We start from the raw sequence: 23,517 nt of genomic DNA, 5'->3' as shown, positions 1-23,517 counted from the left end.
TAACCTGAACAGTAATGAGGTATATGTGACAGAAAATAAGTGAAAGGATGATAGCTTCTCTCTAAATGTAACTGAACCTTCTAATCTGTCTCAATGCATGATGACACTACTAAAATACATGAAAACCTAATGGTGGTTGATTACAATCATAAAGATTAACATCACATGTTTGTTGTTTCAATTAATTTCAAATGCTGCTGTGTTTTATGGAATAACAGTGGACGTGCCACTGATTTAATTTTAATAACTTCAATGCATTTTTGCAGTTACAATATGGAAAACCAGTATTTTCAGTGCACTGTGTGACTAATAAATCATTGGGTGAGTTAATGCCATTTTTAATGTTTCATTAAAACGTACAAAAATAAAGCTGCTCTTTTGTGGGGGAAACATTTCATATTATTGCTGAAGGATGGAGAGTTAAATGTAGAACAGTGCAAAACCAAATCCTCAAAAATAAATATATAAATTGAATAATTTCCAAATATCTACTAACAACTATATTTTGATTCTTTGTTAAATTTTTGTGCCTTTTCGGATTGATAAAAGTAATTATATCTGATTAACTGATAGAACTACAACACAAAAGTTGTGCAAAGTCCTGACCCACCCTTTATTTCTTTATATTTTGCTTATAATTTTTTTGGTCTAAGCAATTGTTCTCCAGGCTTTCTGAAGGTCTTTCAAAGTTTTTCTTTTCACTTATTTTTCTTCCAGCTCTTGTACCTGACCATCTTTAGAGGGATGTTTTTTGAGGCATCATCAGAAATGTCTCAATGGTGTTGGTGGTCACAATTTATGAAGTCATGAATGCAATTGTACATGAATTGTACAAGTAGCCTGGAGAACTTTAAAAAGGTTTTATGATGAAAAAATAGCCCGATATCAGATATTGATTAGTGGGTAGAGGGGTTTAAAAGTCTGGATCCAGGAAATGGAAAAACATACTCAAAGTCTTTGCACAATTGCTCTCAGAAATACATCAGCTGAGGAAAGTATGGGATCAAATTGTGGTCATAAATATTTTGTACTTTTAAATCAGAATGTGTATATATGTGCATCTGTAGATAAGAATTTGTGTGTGTGTAAAAAGAATTTGTGTGTGCGTAGAAAAGATTTGGGTGTGTAAAAATATTTACACAAGTTACAAATTCTTTTTGTTAAGATCTGGTTACAGATACAAAGGAAAAAAAAAATACGTGTGAAACTCAAGTTTTAACTTACAAGTACGAATTTTGACCCGATTTTTCTTCCTTTCAGCTGATCAATGTCATATCAGTCACAAATTTAACTATCCAATCAGAGAACAGAATTGCAGTACTTACTGCAGTTTTGTAAGTACAAAACTGATCAAAAAATATTTTTGACCACAATTTGAGCCCACAGGGAAAGAATCAGTGTTTAAACTGTGAGTACAGTTCAGCTGAAGTCATTATAATCCTTAAAATCACAGTCTGGGATGAATGAAAAGACTGTTGGTGAAACTGCTCTATCACATGACAGACTGCTTAATTTGAAGGGGTCACAAGTCAAAGCGGATGAAACTCGCCCCCACCCCATTTCTGCACATAGCTTGTTCTGAAGACTACTACTTATGGTAGCTTTATCCAAATATGTGGTACCTTGTTGTACTTTTATTATATTTATTTTTTGCATCGTTGACTCATTGGCATTATGCCTCTGTAATAATAATGTCATTATAGGTTAATAATGAAGTGAAGGTGGTCAATTTTCTCCAAAACTAGGACACCCCTCAGTTTTAGCATGTAGGTAATACTTTATTTGACAAGAAGCACTCCAGGAGCACAAACCTCCACCAAAGCAGGGCACTCTCTGGGAAGTGTTTTTTTAAAGGAATAGTATTGTATTTTGTGTATATTCATTTTGGGGGTTTTGTTGTTGTTCATTTAACACATACGTTACAAAGTTTGTAGTGTAAGAGTAGGTAATGGCTGATCGTATTGATTTGACTTGAGCTTATTATATAATACTACATACTATAGTATATTCTGACTAACTAGGCAGCTCATTTTCTTTCTATTTAAAAATACTTTATTTAAAGATATAACACACCTTCAGTTGTTGTGAAATGTAAAACTGATCAGAGGTCAAATGTGACTGATGTTTGAATGTAAACTGTACTGTGATATTTAGAATCACCATTTACTTGTATCCTTTCCTAAATTTTGCCAGTACAAACACAGAATTTTATGTAAAGTTTTAAAGATAAAAGACAGTATAAGTTTTATCTTATTTGAACTGGAAAATGAGGTCTAATATTTAGAATCCCTATATTTCTATATGTTGTAAATTAAACAAATGACATTAAGAAACATAGTTTTAAATAGTTCTATAGCAATATTACTTTGACGTGAAAATCAGTCTATTTAATTAGAGCTCGGAGGTCAAATTTGACATATTCTAAATCTTTATATGGCCATTTTTAAATATGGTTTCTCGGTTTTGACAAGTAAATCATCAGCGAAGGATGCAGGCCAAATTTGAATGGATTGTTTAGATGACCACACAACACACTCCTACAAATTTTATTAGAATTAATTCAATTTTTTTTTTAACTATCGTGTTTACAGGAAGAAGGAAACGCGTAAAAACACTGCGAAAAACACATAACCTCATTGGTGGCGGTAATATTAAAAAATGTAAAAGCGATTGTATTAGTTACACCTCATCCCTATTAATGTGGGACAAAACACCTTCCGGACATCTTTAATCCCCCAAAGAGGATGTGTGAAGCTGGAAAGTTAATTATATGCAGATAATATTGTTTTACCACACGATGTCGCAGGGTTTTCATTATATGTGTCAGGGCTGGGAGGCTTACTCACTTAGCATTGCACTCCGAGGCAGAAGATGGCGTTATTAAGCTCATACTCGAAACCAACTGCCGCAAAAAACCAGGATGATGAGTCCTTAAACAGGGTGAGGAGCGGCAGGAGGAGGGAGCCCACCACATATCAAACTCTGTGCTGTAGCATATGCGGCTAAATCATAAAACTGCCAGCTAAAGCTATGTAGCCTGTGCAACCTGCTCTCTGGCATTCACGGGGACACGAGAAGAGCCGGGGTTTTCTTCTTTCTTTTTAAAGTTTCTAACTGTGATATTTTTAATACTATCCGGGAACAGCAGCAGCAGCAACAACAACAACAACATCATCAGCTGGCGTTTAGCATTAGCAGCCAAGCTTCGCGGAAGGAGGCCGCAGCGCCGGGTGGAGGTTTAACTTTCCCTGCCCTGACGTCCGCACCGAAGTGATATAAACCCAAATGATAAACTGATATTTATTTCCTCTCGGTAAGAATGGATTCCTCTTTGGGGATATGCAGCGAGGAATGCTTGGCAATATCCTTTCTGAGTTATGGTATTTTTTGTTTTGTTTTTTTTGGCTTTAGCTTGTTGGCTAACGTTAGCTTTTAGTGAAGCCCATTAGGCAACGTTAGTAATTCAGTAATATGGAGATATTCAGTAACCGTGCACTTAAATAATCATGTTATAAAGTAGCTACAGCTCACTTTTAATCCAGTTCATTGCTAACCGCACAGATATATGCACAGTGTCATGCAATTAACGCTAATTAAAATCACTTGTACAGAATAACGTTGGCCATCCTTACACCTTTACATCCTTAAGCTAAAAATATTACCTGCACTGGCACCAGCAAACCCAGCATCTGCCGTGCTTTGTCCCACCTCCTGCTGTTTTCATTTATAACCTTAAGTTGCCCACCTTTTAACTGGCATGGCTTGTTCTAACCCTTCGGAGTATCTGTAGTGTAATCTCAGTTTACAAAGCCTGGCGTGACAGTCACTAGTTTCTCATTCTCAGTCACAATAATTCCTTGATTGTGCTGCTCACACTGTAAAATGCCTGGAGCTGAGGTCTGGCCAGAAGGAGCCCAGACTCCTGTCACTAATTGAACGCGGTGGAGAGTTTATGTAAGTATCAATGAGCCAAATGACTGAAAAACAATGTGATTTTTGTCAAGCAGTAGATAAACTTATTGAGAACCATAAGTAGTGGTAATGAGTTGTCAAAATAATTTGAACACTCTTAGGCATTTACTGCAGCACCCTAGGTTTGTGAGAGCTCGTAAAGCTGTGGTTTGTAGCATATCTGAGGTGTCTGCCCAACTCTGGGTTTGTCTTTATGTTTCCTCCTATCTCTGACCCACAATTGCTGTGATATTGGTATGGTTCAAAATACACTCTGTTAGGTCAGAAAGGTGTGTGCCGTGATGGCGTCACACTGAGTACTTGGCAGGATGATGGATAATTATATAGTTTAACTGGCCACTTGGTTAGGTACTAATAATATGGCAGTAACTCAGTGCATTTAGGCATGTAAATATGGTCAAGAAACCCTGCTGAAGTTCAAACTGAGTATCAGAACACGAAAGAGAGGTTATTTATGTGACTTTTATTGTAGTGTGGTTGTTGGTGCCTGATGGGCTGGTCTGAGTATTTTAGCAACTGCTAATCTACTGGGATTTTCCAGCACAGTCATCTTTAGTGTTTACAAAGTTTGGCCTGAAAAAGAGAAAATATCCAGTGTGCTGTAGTTCTGTGGGCAAAAGTGCCTTGTCACAAGTCTGAAGGGAATGGCCAGACTGCTTTTAGCTCACAGGAAGGCTGCATTAAGTCAGATATCCACTCATTACAACTAAAGTATGCAGAAGAGGATCTCTAAACACAGAGAGCTGAACATCATTTACACACCACAGCCTTCCTGCATATTGTTGCTGACCGTGGCCACCCTTTATGAATATAGTGTATCCATCTTCTTATGGGTGTTTCAGGCAGGATAGCAGACCATGTCACAAAACTCAAATCATCTCAAACTGGTTTATTTAACATGGCCGTGAGTTTACTGGTACTCAAATGGCCTCCAAAGTCACCAGCTCTCAATCCAATAGAGCACCTTTGGTATTTGTTGGAACAGGAGGGTTGCATCATGGATGTGAAGCTGACATATCTGCAGTAGCTGTGTGATACTGTCATGCCAATATGGAGCAAAAATTTTCCAGCATCTTGTTGTGTCTGTATATAAAGAATTAATTTTGAAGACAAAACTGGGTCTAGCCAAATATTTGCAAGGTGTTCCTAGCAAAGGGCCTGTTGAGTGTAGTTGGATTATCTTTTTAGGGTTGGGCGTTATCTAACCAATAGATCTTGCAATAAGAAAAGGAAAATGATGCATGGCTATAAGTAGAGCTGGGCGATAGAACGATAACGATATGTATCGCGATATAACTTTTACTCGATAGAGAAATTAAGCTATCGCGATAGACCTCGCCGCTCTTGTCCTCTTAAAAAAAAAAAAAAAAAAAGGTCAGCCAATCCAAATTCAGTAGCGCAGAGCCGAACCAATCACAGCCGCAGCGTCACGTCGCGTGACTTGTTACATACAGCACAAGTGCCAAGCCGCACGTGTGTTTGTTTGGGAAGCAGCCAGCGCGTAATGGAGGAAATGAGTGTGCCGACTAGAAAAATCAACCGAGCGTGACCGAAGAGAAAACAGATGATGGTTCCAACGCCGGAGAGATTGTCGAACGGAAGAGCCATAGAAGTTCCGTAGGGTGAAGGTATTTCGGCTATTTCAAGTCTGACAAAAAACAGAGTAGCGTGCACTGTAAATTGTGCCGAAAGCAAGTCTGGAAATACAATAAACTGGTGCATGCGTCACACTGTGCGCCACGTTATTGTTTCAGTGAAATGAATTTCTACAAGACTGTTACTGTTAATTCTACTCTCTGCAGTGTTTAAATGCTTACATATACACACAGTTACTGTCCCTCCACACATACGACTCGGTTCTGCTTCTATGCCCCAGCTTTGTTTACTTTTTCCCACCGAGGCTTCTAGACTTCTGATTGGCCAACATTTCTGCACGGTTAGGAATCTAGCGCCACCTGCTGCTTTGGCATGTTCATAGCAGCGTTTTCCTTCATTTCTGCCTTTATGTGTGGACGGGATTATTTTTTAAAACGAAAACGGAAAATCTCCGTTTTCAAAAATACCCGTGTACGTGTGGACGTAGCCTCAGTCTCTGACTGGAAGCGCTAATTCGTCATTCGGCTTTTGTCAGACTAAAGTAACTGTTAAAACTGTTTGAAAAGCTCAGCTATACAACAAGGAGAGATTGAGAATTTCCTTTTAGTTCTCAGTTTATTTGATATTGACAAAAGTTAGTCAGTTTTGTCTGTTCTTCTGTAAAACAAACTAAGATTTATTTTTAGAATTAATATTTTGTTTCTAAGTGGAATTGACAATTTAGTAGTCTGTTTCGTTTGTTCTATTTTGAAACTTAAATGCTTTAGCGGCTGCCTTTTGTGTAGTTTGTAATATTTGCCTTTATTTATCTGAAAAAAGTCTCATGTTCCTTAAGTACATCTACCCTGTTGAACTTATTATGGGAAATAAATATTTAAATAAAAACAAGCTGCTGATTATTTCACATTTTACTTGTGAGCAACGGCACATTTAAATCTTACAAATATAGTTATTTGGCTTATATCGTGATAGATATCATTATCGCCTGAAATGAAAAAAACATATCGTGATATGAAAAAATCTCATATCGCCCAGCTCTAGCTATAAGGAATGATCTGAGAAGTGCTCTTCAGTGGGGCAGGAAGAAGTACAAAGAAAAATAATCCAGGAATAATTGATAGATTTTATGTGGTACATGTAATCATAAATAATTACTGCCTACCTTCAGGTAAAATGATAAGATAAGACTTACTTAAAAGTAGGGGAATTTCTGTCTCAGGCTTTCTCATGGTCCCTGATTTGATTTTACCTGAGAGAGTGCCTCAGTATGTTTCTGTTTCTATATTTTCACTGTAAAATATCTATCCAGATTTCCTGGATTTTGTTCTTTGTAGATTTTAGTTTCCTAGGCTAAATGTAAAAAACAAACAAACAAATGCAACATAACATAGTCAGAAATTTTTAGTGTCAGATGTCATGCAGCACAGCTAAAAGAGTGAATGCTGCAGTTTGAGTGACTCTTCATGGCGCTCTTCCTCTGAGCTCAGAAGGACACTTATAAGGACGATGCTGCCCGCGGGGCTGTGGTGATATGGTTGAGGGTTCAAGTCCATTCAGCTGATGTAAACTTGCTCCACACATACCACACCACTTCCTAGTTAGAGTTTACTCAACAACTTGTGTGTAACACTTAGTTTGTGTACTTTTTACACCTCTAGCATTTGTTCAGGTTATGTTGTGACAGTGTGGGGTTATTTTAAATTGTCACTGTGGCTTGGGTTGTTAAGCATTTTTTTTTTTTTGCACCAGCAGGCAGCTCACTGCAGATTATCTAGAATTCCTTTGCTTCCTAGGCTGTAATGACACTCACATGAGCACACAAGCTACATGCTCAACTAACTCTATTAAAAAACACACTAAACTAACAAGTAGTCCTTACAGGGAGAAATAGCGAGATAACCAGCTCCTGTGTCAGCTTTAATCTTTAAATCTTTCATCAAAGTCCCCCCCGACACCACTTATTCGGGTTGTTAAAATGATTGGCTCAAGAAACTTGAATTTAAATGGTCTCCAGGACATAAAGTTTGCATATATCAGATTTCCAGTCACATCTAATAATAAATGCTTAAAATATTTGCTGATAAAGATATTAATCAATATTAATTTTTAGGCATTTTCGTGGCATTAAAGAAAGCCATGCTTAATTTTGTTTTCGATTTTATTGAGCAAACTATTAGGTGAGGACCTCTGTCTTCTTAGCCAGTTCACTGTTTTCATTTACAATAATGAGGAATCGTGTATTTGCCGCAGTTTAGTGTTTTCCATACTCTCAGCTATAGTAGAGGTGCTACACCCAGAGTGATTAAGGTTATTTTTAAAGATTTTAGACATCCAAAGTTGGTTAAATAGAAATGGATACTAGAAAGTCAGATAAATACGTTTGACAAATCTGAGCATCATGAGGTCCGCCACATATTTTATTCATTGTTCTGTGTTGTATGGTCATTGTAGTATTTTTATGTTCCCCTGAGGGGTTTTCGATTTTCTCGGTTGTCGATTGTGTAATTTTCAATATCAGACGTTGATTCTGGTCAACGCCGAGTTCCTCTGACACGCTTTTTTTCTCGCATGGCTGAATCATTTTCCTCTCACTATATGCAATTTGACTTATGGTGAAGTGGAGGGGAAGCGTGGGCAGTTTCCTGAGCGCAGTGTTGACCCCGATTGTTAGTCAGCAATTGTTAGAAAGGAAAAAATGAGCCTGCCTACATCAAACCACATCACGGACTTGAAGCTGATTAAGCTGAATGTTTATTGACGCAAAGCTTGTGCGGCTCCAGTGGACTTGAATGACACACACTGTTTGTTTGTTAATCTTTAACTGCAGATAAACATACGTTTTGCATGTGTGCATGTGCTTGTTTTAATCACTTGATAGTTATAGTCTATCACTAATCTACCAGCATTGAACCTCAGATGTTGACTTTAATATTTCCATACTGAATGTTGCATGAAACTTGCTGCTAATTGCAAAAGAATGGCCGTTATAAGAGGGTTATATTGCTGCAGGTTGTCTGTATGTTTCTTGTGTTTTAGTTGGATTTACTTCTAAGCTTATGTGTTATTAAGCACCACAGAGCTGATTTTAAGTGGGAGTTTGTACTGTTTTGATCCAGACTGGGTGTTTTAGCCAACCCTGATGCTGTTGTGTCTCGTCCAGTGGCTCAGCTATCGATACCCATCAATGCTAAGTTTGAAATTGTACGAGGTATGTGACCCTTTTATTATTCTCCATTTTTCTCTTGTTTTATATCCTGAGTATAATCAGTCAGGATACGTTTGTGTATTTTCCTGTGAGCTCTCTCCGTCACACCTCACTTTCTTTGACCTCTATTCCATGTGAAGTTAATGTTTAGTCAATATCACAGCACCAAAAGTAAAAGTGAAAGGAGCTTTTCCATTGCACCTAATGAGAAAGTGTAAAAATTTCCCACACAGTGTCACAGTATGGTGAGCAGTGGTCAACATTAAAAAACTGTAGAAATACCTGTAACAGCACTAAGTTTCCCCCCTGCAGCACTATTTAAGCTCTCCTTTTTTTCCCTTTCAGAAGCTGAAGAAGCTCTTCTTATTGATTTGTCAGTAGATCGTAAGTAGTTTTTTTTTTTTTTTTTTTTTCTTTTTCTTTTTCTCTTCTGATATGAGATTTGAGTCAATATAATGTGTAAAAGATCTTATAAAAAGGTGTTGGAAGCCAGGCTTTCAGAGGTGAATCATGACATTAATTATAACACAACACCTGTCTAGTTTTACTGCATTGTTAGAGCATGCCTGCAGCTTAATGTCTTTATTTAGTAGTACACTCAGGTCATGAGTTGTCAGGGTTTTCTGAAAGAATGCTGAATTGGTTCACTTCTAAATCAATTTGTTTTGTTTGCCGGACAGTTTGCAAAGTCTAAGGATGTGTGCTTTCTCTTTCCTGCTCAAGCTTCCGTTAAAGTACGAATCAAAGGAGAAAAAGCCCCAGAGCTGCTGTTGGAACTGCAGGATGATGATCGGACTCAGACTTTCCTCACCCAGGTGAAGAGTGCTCAACCAGTAGGTAAGACGCGACTGTTTCATCTAAAGCAGTGGGATAGTTAATTATTTAATGACTCATCTAACATTTATTTACAAAGGGTGGATTACACCTCTTGCTCATTTCCTGTGTTTTCTTGCTGCTGACATACTGGTGGAAAGACTACTTGGCCTCAGTTTTTGAAATCAGATCCACCTCCATGGGTGTAAGCCCACTTCTTTGAATGCAGCAATAAAGGACAAAAAACTTTGTTTGTGTATTGTGATTTCACTCTTAGATTTACGTTTTAGCCTTATAAGCTGTGGCCAGATGTGTTCAGATATACTTATAATGCATAAAGGTCTTAAATGTTATAAGCCTCTGTTATGTTGGGAGCATGAGGAGATTATATTAAATGGTGTTCATGCGTTGCTTTTGCTTTGATCTGCACCTCACTGTGAGTGCTGAAAGAAGTAATAAAGTAATCTTATCCACACCCATCCGTAGTTTATCTTCATTTTATCTGGATATCTTAACTGGAGAGAAGAGCTTCTAGGAATCTGGATGTATAGAAGTAATTCACATGCCGTTGTTGAACTCCTGGCAGCCTTTTGGCTAAGAACACTGGGATAATTGTATTCAGTTACATGACCTAATCTGTACACGTAAGTCCAGGGTGGAGACGTGTAAAGCACTGCAGGATGTGTGTGTTTGTTTTATTTAAAATCATAAATAGTCAAAGTGTATTAAATTTGAAGCTGTGCAGTCTTTTTACGTATAAGTAACCAGTCAGCTGCCTGTAAAACAAAGCTTTGTATTTGTTTTTTCCCCCCTTGCTTGTTTCTGAGGTTCATGATTATATCTGTTCCACACAGATTATAGATGTTATGCATCTTTAGCTGACAGGTTTTTGTAGAACGCACTCTTAGAAAAACCCAGCGTGTGCACTTGCATCCAAAAAGACAAGACAAGGAAATGGCCTTGCATGCCTTGAGTGGTTTGTATTATAGCGTGACATAAATGTAAAAGAAGATCTGTTATTTCCTTAATTTATATACAAAGTAAATTAAAAAACGGTCTAATTTACATGGATTTTTCCTAATTGCTTTTGTGTTTAAACCGTGGCTTTAAAAGTCTTTTGCTTTTCCTTTTGCCTGTTTTTCAAAAGTGCAGTAGAGACACAAGAATTAATGTGCTGGAAAATGTAGTCCAGCTGGCCAAGAGTTTAACCCGTACACACCCTAACTAAACATCCTCCCTGGCTTTTGAATCAGCGTTTTGGTTACGAGCTCAATGACCAACATCTTGCTGTGACAAATATTTTGAAGCAGGATGGTGGTGGCACTCTGAGGAGCTGTTATTTCTCAGAACCTGTTCATCCAGTTTACCGTCATTTGCTGGTTAATGCTCATCATATCCTTCAGTAAAAGAAGTACCAGAAACCCTTTCCTTATCGCTCTTGTCATAAGGCGCATGTTCATGTGATGACGTTTCTCTTGTGATTGCTGTTCGTCTTAACAGGATGTTTAATGTGGTCTTTCTGCCCCTGTTTCCAAGACCACATCTCTTTTCGTTTTACACTTGATTATTTTACGCAGGTTATTTTTATTTTAAGTTATCTTGTAGAAATAATGCTGACTAAATTTTGGTTCTGATCCTTTTCATCTCAACGGGCACATGTATTAAGAAGCTCGATTTTGCTCTTTTGTGCTGCTATCTAACGCTGCTAATTGACTTTCTTAGTCAAACCTGCCAAACCAACAGCGATGGAGCCCATTACACCAACACCACAGAGAACTCCAGTACCTGTGCCTCCGCAAAGGATTGCTAAGACAGCTAACCCACCCAAACCCACTAGTGCAGTGCCCCCCAGTCTTAATAACAACACTCCATCAACTCTGAATAACACAAGTAAGAATAAAAGCACTCATAATAGTTGATACAAAAAAGTCTTAATTCTTTTTAAGTTTACTTTTGTTTTTCACTTTCTCTGTCTGAAGATCCAGTTCAGTCACTTGTTCCAGACTTTGGCTTTGAGAACAACCACACTTTCCAAGTGGAAGAAAAGAAAAATCACCAGAATCGCATAGTTGCCTCTAGGGAGCCTCCACCTCTCCCTCCACTACCTCCTCGCAAAGCTTCTTCTATTCCATCCTATCCTCCGCGGCCTGCTCCAGTCCCTAAAGACAGAGCTGCCTCCTTACAGGCCAAAGACAGCTCCTCAGTCACTAGCAGCAAGTCAGAGTAAGTTAACCTCTGTCACAGCTAAGTAGATTTACTGTACATTAAAACTATTTTGATTAGCAAGCAAAATGTCCATAATACTGCTGGTTTGAAAGTATTTTCCCCTGCTTTTTCAGTAGTTTTAGGTCAGGGTTTGACCGTGCAGACAGGCCACCATCTTGGTGTGAGAGCCCCACCACTAACAGCATGAGACAGGCCATGTTCTCCACCCAGGCAGGTCAGAGAGAATACCTAATCAAACACCGCCTGGGCAAGAAGGAGAACGAGTATGTGGATATCCGGCCCTTCAAGTAAGTGGAATTCATTAATTTCTTTTTGTTTAGATAAGAAGAAAAAACTCGTGTGAAAATATGATTTAGACATTATAGTTTAGTTTAGAAATGAGAAAAAAATACACTAGGTGCTTGTCTCTGATGTTTTTTTTTTATTTTCCTTTGCTTTTTGTGTGCCTTCAAATCACATGTTTAATCTGCATGAGGTCTGAACCAAAGATTGATCCGATTCTTTCTACCATTTTTAGTCTGCTGGACTTCTGCTCTATGCATCTGAGCTTCTAGAAAAAAAATCATAAAATAAAACAAACCAAAAAGATTCTTCACCATTTTCATAACACTGAGTGGAAAGTTGCCTCTGAAACATGCTGCTGCACATCTGGTAGAAGTAGGGCTGTTCGATATAACGATATATATCTGATAACAATATAAAAACGTCTATTGTTTCCTATTACGCTATCGTTTGTTTTGTGTTGTCGTAAATTAAACTGCTTACAGCAATATTTTTTTTCATCGTTTTGATGGCTATTTTAACTTCCCAAAGATGTAATATAACCACACTACTGACGGACAAGCGGCTGTTTTTACGCATTGTCGTTAGCAACAACGACGGTAAAACCGTTGCGTGGCTCCGCTGTCCGCTTGTTTGTTTTCCATGTAAACCTTTCACAATAAAGCTCAAGATCCTGTTGAGACTTTTCAAAATAAACTGAATCATGTGAAAGAGTATGCAGAGTTTACGGATGAGAAGCAAAAAGAGCCGTCAGGCTCTCAACGTTAGAAACTAGCATTGATTGCAAGAGCAAATTCACTCTGGGAACTTAACTGAAAGTGAACAGAAGCCAAAAACTGAAGAATACTACTTTTGTTGGCATTAAATACATAAACTGCATGTTTCCTAGGTTTTTCACAGGTACGTGGAATGTGAACGGCCAGTCTCCAGACAGCAGCCTCGAACCGTGGCTCGGCTGTGACCCTGAACCTCCAGATATATATGCTCTTGGGTCAGTAAGAAATCATACAGTACATTTGTTGCAAAAAAAAAAAATCATATCATGTTATTCTCAGGTTGTAAGTGTGATGATTTGGGTTATGCTTCTAGTTTTCAAGAATTGGACCTGAGCACTGAGGCTTTCTTCTACATGGACTCATCCAAAGAGCAGCTGTGGGTCGATGCTGTGGAGAGAAGCCTGCACTCAAAAGCCAAGTACAAGAGGGTGAGCAGAGAGACTTTCTAAAAGATGAGTTGACTAAAAAGTGAAGCCCTAATGTGGAGCACAACAGGAAAACACAATGATGGGAAAACACTGTGGAATAAGTTGAACTCCTCACCTTTGCACATGCATCCTGCCATATTGATGAGTAGGTGGGTAAAAATATGAATTTTCATTTTTTATTGCTTCAGGTTCGGATCATACGACTCGTTGGGATGATGCTTGTAGTTTATGTTAAAAAGACGTACAAGAATCACATAAAAGATGTGGCTGCTGAGCACGTGGGGACAGGAATCATGGGAAAAATGGTATGTTCACACTAAGACAAAATACAACGTGGCTGAAAACCATAAATGAGCCATGACTTTAAAAAAAATTTTTTTTATTGAAGTATCAAAGATCATGATGAGCATGTAAACTGTCTGACTGTGAGATATCCCTGCTATCTTGCACCTTTAGCTTCTTGGGTAATGTTTTTAATGAACGTGAAGTTGTTGGATCACTGTTTTGGATTAATTAAATACTAAACATGTTATCTGCAGTTTGCATTGATATCCTGGGTTTATTTACCTGAGTGTCAATAAGTCATTCTTGTTTTATTTATCTTTCAGGGGAACAAAGGAGGCGTAGCAGTGAGGTTTGTTTTCCACAACACTAGCTTCTGCATCGTCAATTCCCATCTAGCAGCACATGTGGAAGACTTTGAGCGCCGCAATCAGGACTATAAAGACATATGTGCACGCATGACCTTCCACTTACTGGACTACCCTCCTCTCAGCATCGTCAAGCACGAGTGAGTGCCTCAGTCATTCGCATCCAGAAATAATGTGCAGTGGATGACTTTACTGTGAGCCTTAGGTTTTGTTTACCACTCCTTTAATTTAGTCTGTTACAGTTTCATTACATAACCAGTTTTGTAATGAAATTATAAATCTCTGATTTCTGAATCATCATATTCATTACCAAGATGCTACTTACAGCGCTTTCTGCTTCTTTGGTGTGTTTTAGTGTTGTAATCTGGCTCGGGGACCTAAACTATCGTCTATTTATTACCGATGCTGCTGACGTCAAACAATTCATTGTTCAGGGTGATCTAAAGAAGCTTCAGGAGTATGATCAGGTAAGAAACTGTTACCTTGCTCAATGTTTCCTGTGAAACTGACATAAATCTCACTACTGTTTTGGCTGCCTTTTAACATTTAAAAGCAGGGACAGTTCCTCTTTTTTATTTTGTTACTGTTAGGAACAGGAAAATGCCTCCCTCACTGCTTCTTACCCTCGCTTGTAATTTTAACGTTTTCGGAACAAGCATGAAAGAAGTTAAAAATGTCCACTCACTGGCCACTATTAGATGCTCATTCGCTCATCAATGCAAATATCTAACTAAATATAGATGGATAGATAGAGATATACATAGATAAAGATTTGGACTTGATTTTGAAACTGAGAATCAGAGTAGGGAAGAAAGGTGTTTTTTTTTTTTTTTATTTTATTTTAAGTGACTTGTACCGTGGCATGGTTGTTGGTGCAGGTGACGGGGTCCAACCTGATACTAGCAAGGTGCAGATAATAAAGTGACCTATGGGTGTTTTTTCATTTTATCCTTGTCAGATTCTTATCTGCAGTTGTTCAGTTCTTAGTATGTAAATAAAACCGTGCTTATCTTGGTAAGTAGACTGTGCTTATGTTTGCAGTTTGTCAGATGTCATCCTGTCTGTTAAGTTCGGAAAAATTAAAACACAAAGTATTTCTTGATAAATATGAACTGGGAAAAGAAATAAGGGAAGCTGATTGTCAAACACTGGTATTACTTACTGTCAGGTTGTGTAATCTTTCAGTTTCTTTCGCCTATTTATTTCCAAGCAGATGAGCTCTGTTTTGACTTTTTGAATAAACAATATTTTCCTGTTTCTAATTTGTAGCTGAACGTTCAGAGGCAGACAAAGAAGGCCTTCACAGACTTCATGGAAGGGGATATTACCTTCATTCCCACATACAAGTTTGACCCTAAAACTGATCGATGGGACTCCAGGTAAAGCCACGTCCCTCTGTTGAATATAGCAAACACAGAAGCTTTTTCTTGTTTTGTTTTTTTTGTTTGTTTTTGTCCAAATTTGCTATTCATAGAAAAAAGTAACCAAAGGTCATCATACATATAAGCCATGTTAAACTACAGTGTGAGGGTTGAAAGGGTTGTGGTGTTCTGTTTTTCTTGAATAAAATATCTTATCTTGAATCCTGACTACACTGTTTTTTCCCCGGCCTTTTTGTTACACTAACATACAGTGTCAGCATTACTGTATTTGTGAGATTTCTGACTCTGCTTCTGAAACTGTGCCTGTTTCCTGCAGTGGGAAGTGCAGAGTCCCAGCTTGGTGTGACAGAATCCTGTGGAGGGGCAGCAGTGTCCAGCAGCTAGCATACCGGAGTCACATGAGAATGCAAACTAGCGATCACAAGCCCGTCAGCTCCCTCTTTAGTATAGGGGTGAGGATCTCTGCAGTCGCATAAAGCTGGCAGTCTTGCGTTTCATGTTTTTTACACAAAACAAATGCTATTGCATGAATAAAAGTTACATTAATATTTGCATTCATGCGTTTGTGTAACAGGTGAAGGTGGTAGATGAGCAGCGCCACAAGAAGGTGTTTGAGGAGATTGTTCGAGCAATGGACAGGATGGAAAATGACTGCCTTCCATCTGTTTCTCTAAGCAGGAGAGAGGTAAGAGTACTGTTACACTATGGGTCTCTCTTAAGTTTATTCTTAATATAATCTTGCTTCTCTTCCTTTGCTCTGCAGTTTACATTTGAGAATGTCAAGTTCAGGCAGCTTCAGAAGGAGCGCTTCCTAATAAAAAATGATGGGCAGGTACCCTGTCACTTCGCCTTCATCCCCAAACTTAATGACTCGCAGTATTGCAAGCCTTGGCTGCGAGCTGAGCCCAGTGATGGAATGCTGGATCCAAGTGAGTCCCATAGATCCCAGTAACACTCTTACTTTGTTAAACTCCTTAATCTTGTTGGTTCAAATTTTAGACCTATAACCAAGATCTGTGAAGTAGTTTAACAACTGGTACTGAATGCATCCCGTTGTATCCTTTTTTTTAATGATCACTAGCTGTTAAATGCACTTAATGTTAATTTTGTTAAAAATGAGTTTACCACTCCTCTATGCCCCGTATAAGTAAAAAGTAGATCATTGAGGCACAGTTAAAAACACGTTTTCCCTGCAGGAGAGTTTGCACTAATCCTCCCTTATTGTCTTGAACAGATGAGACCCTGGAGATCTATCTGGAGGTGTATGTCAGTAAAGACTCTGTCACACTGCTCAACTCTGGAGAAGATAAAATAGAGGACATCCTGGTGCTTCATCTGGACCGTGGCAAAGACTACTTTATTACAATCTCAGGCAATTACCTGCCCAGCTGCTTTGGCACCTCGCTGGAGACTCTGTGCCGCATGAAGAAGCCCATCAGAGAAATCCCCATTACCAAACTCATTGACCTGGTAAGAGGAAGCTAGTCTGGCAATCTTGAAGAGACTGATGCTTTTAGTACAGTGTAAACAGATAGGATTAGTGAACAGAGACATATTTTCCTGAGATTTGTTCAAACTGATTGCACACAGCAGATAGAGTAGGGTTTTTTTAACAACCTGAACCCTGGGCTAGGAGGCATTAGGGGTTCTTCTGTCTCGTAGGGTAAACTCAGTCACAGAGAGAGCCTATATTTGGAGACTGTAAAATATCTCAAACTATATTTCTGGCTATGAGGGGCCAAGGGAACAAGGAAGTGGCAAAAACATAGGAAGGGAGCTCCTAAAGAAAAGGAAAGACTGGCTCAGCTTAGACCCACTTTAGTTTCTTTCACATAAATAGACTCCTCTAACTTTACATGATTTCCTCTGTCTGCTTCTATTATGCTATTTTGATCTAATCTGATCTGGGTTTGGGATGTAGAACTACTATCACGGAGTACTTCTTTAGCTCTACTTTAAGCTTTTTCATTTTCCTGCTGCACTACTGATTTGATCAAATGATTTGTGCAAAAAAAACAAACAAAACAAAACAATCCAGAATCTGTCACTTTTCTGACACTTTTTCTGTTTATCCCTGGTGCTTCTCTCTGCTTTCTTTCCTCCTTTGTTTCTCTTCATCGCCTCTTCTTGCCTTGATCATTCATTTCCACCTCTTCACTGTGGCTGTGGGCTGACTTCTTGCTCAGGGAGAGGACAGCTACATGGAGAAGGTAAAATATTAACACGGATACTGATCACTTATCAGGCACAACAAGGTCACTTTAAGTTGAGATACAAGACCACCTCTTTTATCAGCTTTATGGGGCATTATTAATCTCCCTCTTTGTTTATGTTATATATAGAAACTGGTTCCTATACTATAAAGGTCAGTCCCATTATTAATGTGTGTTATGTATGAGGATGAACTTTTTCCAGCTTTATAACACAGCAGATTTCACAGAGGTGAACCATTTTTTGCCAGTGGACATAAAATTAATCTTTGATCATGAAAAGAAGTGATTTTTAATGAAAAAAAAAAAAAAGATCTGTGTCCAGCTCCTGAATTGTGTCGGCATTTCAGACTTTGCATGTAATCACTGAGAGCCAAAATCCCAGGTTTGAGACGGCTATAAAGATTCAGACAGTTTTTTCTGCTAGTGGATCTTTATGATGTCAGAGAGAAAGAGAATTTCTTTTCAATAATTTACCAAGACAGCAGCCACCTGCTGCACGAATCTGTTTGTAATGGGTAGCAAATCGGAAGAAAACTGACTGAAAATGAATGGAGCTTAAATAGCTTGTTTGAAACGATGTCTCGAAACGATGTGAAGTTTGATTATGAAGCCACAGAGTGTTTTTATCATTGAAATCTCTGTGTTTTGAAACTGAAAACTTAAACTGGGAAACCGTAGACACCGAGTGCCGTTTAGCAACCTGTGGTTGACAATTCATTAGCCAATAAAGATAATCAGAATAATCCTCCATTCTAACTCTACATGTTTTTATGGACATCAAACTAGTGACTCAGCCCATAAAGTCGTCAGAAAAGTGTGTGCTGGTGTCACAGAGCGAGGAAGCTACAGCTATACAACTAGAAGTCTCTTTGCAACCTCATGAGTCGCCCCCTGGTGGTCATTAAAATGAATGCAGGTTTGAAGCACTCAGCTTTGGGTTCTGTCAGGCGAAGCCGAGGGACTGCGTCAGTGCTCAGTATACTGTAAATAAGGATTATTTTAAACGATTAGTCAAGTATAAGTATCCTTTATTTTTGTTCAGCTACCATTATTAATCAGTACACACCCTTAGAAGCTAATCAGAAAGTGAATCAGTGTGTGCTCGTCTCACATCTCCCAGCCCTGACACAGGCAGCATTTGGTAATCCACAGGCAATCAGAGACCAGACAAAGCTTTAGTTTGGTTATACTCTGAGTGTGATTGTGTGTGTGGGGGGGGGGGGTTAGTCGCCTATTAAATCTTTCATGGGCCATTGAGAGCAGAGAGGAAACATCAGCCTGGTGAAAGTCAGACACACTAAATCTCATTTCACAGCAGGCTTGCCTTGCTGCACAGCTCCTTTATGCACATGACTGAAGCTAATGAGAGGGAGTGTTGAAGCTGAGACATTCATATGAAGTCTAACTGCAGACCTCCTCTTCCTTTTTATGACTTGATGAGTGAAAATGGGAAACAGAGAACCACTTAGAATATAAGCATGCTCCATTTTCTTGACACTGGCGCAATGTAATGCGTTTTATGTAAAAGCTTTTTGGCCTTGATCGCTGTAAGATTAATTACAATGTAAATATACTTCTTACACCATATTACATTAGTTCTGTATGTTAGCATCTTCCCAGCTGCTCTCCAGTTTCCTCTGCCCTCATGTGCAGGCTCAGTAGCTGGGGTTATTTTTAGGTGTCTCTCGTGAGTCTTGGGGATCCATTTTCAGTGACAAAAAGGATGTGATATCCAGCTCTGAGTAAAATGGCTTTCATACAAGTCTCCAGAGATGATACTGACCTCACTGCTACACTAATGGATGTGATTTTTCATGTGAAACCATTATTATGTGTTACACCTGATCAAATCGGTATAAACACTGTATGACAGTAGTACTCCGCTACTGTTTGTCAGAATAAGACATTTTGATTTTTGTCCAAACAGGAAAAGTCCAAGATGAACTTCCTGATGGTGGATGGAGCCGGTACTGAGGACAAACCTCTGAAGATCCCCAAGGAGGTGTGGATTCTGGTCAACCACCTCTACACAAAGTCCTGTGATCAGGTGAGAGAGCTTCAGCTCGTTTCTGGATATGCCAACATTTTTTCACCTCTAGGAAAGAGTTTAGATTTACATAAATTCTTGCAGTGCTTACTGTCTGATGCATTTCTTTATTGCCAACTGAAGCTAACATTACCCCTCATTGACATACTTGATAAATAATGTTATTAAAGGGGACATACTGTGTTTATTTATAGGTGGATGATGTTGTTATTATTATTGTTGTTATTACTATTATGATTATTATTACTAGTATTATTGTTGCACTCTGCTAGAGTAGCTTAGCATGATAGGTCTCTTTTGGAGAATGTCTGTGTGCTTGAAAAGGCCACTGACACACTGAAAAACAGCATTTTAGAGAGGGAACATCAACAAATACAAATGATGAGCAAAAACCTAATGGTACTGTTATCTTAGAATAACCTGAAATTACTGATAATGTTTCATACGTTTGTGCAGTGTTTTGTAAAACAGTCTCCCGTGAAACCATTATCTTAAAATATCATCCGTTTGAGGAAAAACTTGATCCTGCTTAGTTTTGTGCATTTTCAGATAACTCGAGTTTCTGAGTTCTTTATTTTGGCCTGTAGAATAATTAACGAGTGCAATAGATGGTCTGTTGAGTAATGGCAAACATATATAGGTTGTCTGTTTTTCTCTGAAGGGAAAAGACTGGAAAAGAAGTCAATAAATAGGACCTTTTAGTTATAGGAGTTAGACACAAAGGGCTTAACCAACGTGTTTTGGCTTCTTCAAACTTTATTCTCAGCTCCATGCACCTTGGAAGTGGGTGGAGTGCCAGAAACCTTCAGTCTGTTTCATTTGTCCCTGGTTGTCTTTCAGGAGGACTTATTTCAGACACCAGGCCTACAGGAGGAGCTGCAGAGCATCATCGACTGTCTGGACACCAGCATCCCTGACTCCATCCGTATCCTATAAAGCCAGTTCTAAAAGCAGAGCAGATTACATAACAGGGTTTTTTTTTTGTGATCCGTTGATGGCAATAAGTGTTAAAATCCATGTCAGCTGGTTTACAGCTGATAGTAAGACGTTCAGGCAGGAGCAGAGTTCAGAGACTATGTGAAAATATGGACCTACAAGAATTTTCTTAACTGTTGGTGTAGCTGGTTGTAACCACTCTGTGGCTGAGGCACTGCTGATCTTCTTGGAGGCTTTGCCAGAGCCAGTGGTGTGCTATGAACTCTACCAACGGTGCCTAGACTGCTCTAACGACACCCGCCTCTGCAAACAGGTACAGTCTGATTTATAAAGAGTGAGGCATCGTGTTCATGTACAGATGAGTGCAGTTCGTTTTATGATGTGGTTAATCTCTGTGCTGACCTTGATTTTTGACAGTTGATCTCCCAGTTGCCCCGGGCTCACCGCAATGTGTTTCGCTACTTGATGGCCTTTCTGAAAGAACTTCTCAAACACTCACAGAACAACAATCTAACAGCCAGTCTCCTTGGTAAGGTCATCTCCATATATCATAATACAGAGTTTATTTAAGCAGATTCTTCCATCACAACCACTTAGTTCTGAATTAGCAGTAGGACAATATTAATTTAAGTAAATTGAATCTTTTCAAATTAAGAGCACAAATCAGTGAATTTTAAAATTGTTAAATATATAAACTATTACATTGTGCACCACAATACAGTTACGCTGTAACCAAATCAGAGACGGAGCTTCCAGGCCTTCATATAATAAAATGCCAGTATTGGATTGAGTTTATACAATAGTAACCATATATTAGATTAAACATTTGTGACCTAAAAGGCATAATGTGAGTAACTAATAAATTTGCATTTTGTATGTTAAATGTTGACCTGTTATTTGCGGTCAATCTCAATCACTGACATTTTTCCCCCTGTTCTTTTACCTTAGCTACCCTCTTTGCCAGCCTTCTCATTCGACCACCTCCCAATTTTGTGGGCAGGCAGACGTCACACGAGCGCCAGAAAGCCATCGATTTTGTTCTGGGTTTCCTAATGGCCGGAGATGAGGAGTAACATTGAGGGTTAATTATGGTGTCAGTTTGGCCTGGAGCTGATTCCCAGCCTGGCTCTTCGGTTTTAAAGGACCTGGTATTTTGACATCTACTGGAGACCAGTGCAGTTTTTCTGCACCCTACCTTTTACAAACTGTCGTGTTAATATGTAAGGTACTGAAGACTCTTATTAGAACTGGCATATCTTCAATCCATGCACAATAGGACTAGTTGCAGGATTTGGAAGCATTTGGGAGAGGTTTGAACTGATGCACTTTGTGATGACCTAAAGGACCTGTGCCTCCTGACTAGAGTTGACACTTCTTCATGTAGGTGCTCTTGCCAAAATAACCCCTAAGCCGTGAGTGTTATAAATGTGAAAACACTATATATATATATACATGTATCCATAGATGCTAAATAGGAGACTCACTTACACTAAAGAAATGAAGAGACTTCTTTAGGTTTGAATAAATGGACTGAAGATGTTTAGATATATTGTTAAAATAGTTTGAAATGGGATGATCATGCAAATCTGTCACTAAGAATGTTAATGCATAAGATAAATCATGACAATCATTTATTTTGCAGCGTTTAGCTGAGGGGACAATATTAAGATACCTTTGAGCTTATCCATGGTATTGTAACTGTTTATTTATGTTTTTGTTTTCCTCCAAGTTTGCACCATGTGAACACTTTCTACTGCAGTTTACTTTCAGTTTTAAAATGTTTAATTGGGTGTCTTCTTGCGTGTTTTTATCACCCTGTTGTAGAAAACTCTTGGTTGTAAGTGTTTGCTGTGTTTTGTGTAACTTCAGCCGTCAGCCTTACCTCCAGTTTCCTCATTTCCTCTTGACTTGCGAAACAAGTCTGTTAACACACTAACTTCCTGGTCAATCGGAATCGGGTGGAGATCTCACTCTTTTCTGGTGGTGTAAATAGTGACTGTTTACCTGTTACCTGGTTGTTTGACTGTCTGCTGGTATGAATCTGTGATGGTGTTTAGTTTGTCCTGAAGGTGGTACTGTTGGTGTGCGTCTACGTGTGTTTACATGTCTTCTCCCTCACTTTTGCCACATCTTAAAGCTCTTTATTCATTGTTTTTAGGCAGTTCTGTCCCCTTAGGGTAAATCCAAAAGACTAATGTTCTCATTTGAACTCATGCAGCATTTTCTGGGTGTGAAATTAGCAGATTTTAATGGCTCATTACTCTGCAGGAAGCTGCCTGTCTTTGTGCCACAGAGGACCATTCTGTTCTGCAGCTGATTCTCTGTAATAAGGAACTTCTAAGGCCCATTTCCTCTGAAACGGTTTAACCCATAAGCTTTTCACATTAATGACGTAATAATTTACCCACGATGCCAGAAAAACCAGAGTTTTTTCACACATGCCCCAGGACCTTTGCAGACGACATATACACATGATGCAATGTGAAAATGCTGACAATCGTGACTCTTGTATAAATAACTGTTGGTCTGAAGTAGCTCATTCTGCCTTATTAACATCCTTACTTCAAAATCCTCTGTTGGCCTTTTTCAAACTGAGATTTGCCAAACGGTGGCATGAGTCTATGGAACAATTATTTTGGGGATTTTCTTTTTATATATAGATTTGGGAGAACTGTTTTACAACAACCTTTCATTTTTGTCTGTAGAAATACAAGCTTCATGATGTCAAACAGAAGAATCAGTGTAATCACCACCCTCTGATTTTTATGTGTTGTCTTATTCCACTCTACCAACTGATGTTAACAGTGTGTGGATTCATTGTTGTTCCTCTTTTCAGTTTTGTCACAAAACTGAGGTACGTTCAAAGGTACACAAGGATACATTTGTTTTCAACTTCTCAGATATTTTTTTTTATTTTTAATTTATTTAAATGAAATAAAACTGTGTATAAAGCTGTTTTGTGCCCCACCTCAATCTCGTCCTCTTGGAAAT

General features: G+C 38.6%; 1 protein-coding gene across 2 annotated transcripts; it reads left to right on the top strand.

Moving 5' to 3' along the window:
* The first annotated feature begins 2,921 nt into the window (after nucleotides 1-2,921).
* ocrl (OCRL inositol polyphosphate-5-phosphatase) lies at nucleotides 2,922-23,477 on the top strand. 2 transcript variants are annotated; one of them, XM_080901131.1, is made up of 24 exons: nucleotides 2,922-3,362; nucleotides 3,876-3,954; nucleotides 8,685-8,776; nucleotides 9,119-9,157; nucleotides 9,497-9,610; nucleotides 11,309-11,476; nucleotides 11,566-11,809; nucleotides 11,926-12,099; nucleotides 12,984-13,085; nucleotides 13,184-13,298; nucleotides 13,487-13,603; nucleotides 13,907-14,088; nucleotides 14,304-14,415; nucleotides 15,218-15,327; nucleotides 15,647-15,782; nucleotides 15,905-16,015; nucleotides 16,094-16,259; nucleotides 16,565-16,800; nucleotides 17,517-17,540; nucleotides 19,471-19,590; nucleotides 20,431-20,515; nucleotides 20,712-20,839; nucleotides 20,944-21,055; nucleotides 21,475-23,477. In XM_080901131.1, the coding sequence occupies exons 1-24, from the start codon at nucleotides 3,320-3,322 to the stop codon at nucleotides 21,597-21,599; spliced, it is 2,934 nt and encodes a 977-aa protein (XP_080757257.1). In that variant the 5' UTR covers nucleotides 2,922-3,319; the 3' UTR covers nucleotides 21,600-23,477. The 2 variants fall into 2 exon arrangements, with proteins under 2 accessions (XP_080757257.1, XP_080757258.1); XM_080901132.1 differs by lacking the exon at nucleotides 17,517-17,540.
* The last annotated feature ends 40 nt before the right edge of the window (nucleotides 23,478-23,517 follow it).

Source organism: Rhamphochromis sp. 'chilingali', assembly GCF_963969265.1.
Source record: "Rhamphochromis sp. 'chilingali' genome assembly, chromosome: 13".
Taxonomy (NCBI): Eukaryota; Metazoa; Chordata; class Actinopteri; order Cichliformes; family Cichlidae; genus Rhamphochromis; species Rhamphochromis sp. 'chilingali'.
This window is presented reverse-complemented; position numbering and strand designations above follow the sequence as displayed.

Excerpts from the sequence above, each read along its gene's own strand:
- ocrl (XM_080901131.1), top strand. The coding sequence starts at position 3,320 with ATGGATTCCTCTTTGGGGATATGCAGCGAGGAATGCTTGGCAA. Across the intron at positions 16,801-17,516 it reads TTACCAAACTCATTGACCTG|GGAGAGGACAGCTACATGGA; the intron begins GTAAGAGGAAGC and ends CTTCTTGCTCAG. Across the intron at positions 21,056-21,474 it reads TCTAACAGCCAGTCTCCTTG|CTACCCTCTTTGCCAGCCTT; the intron begins GTAAGGTCATCT and ends CTTTTACCTTAG.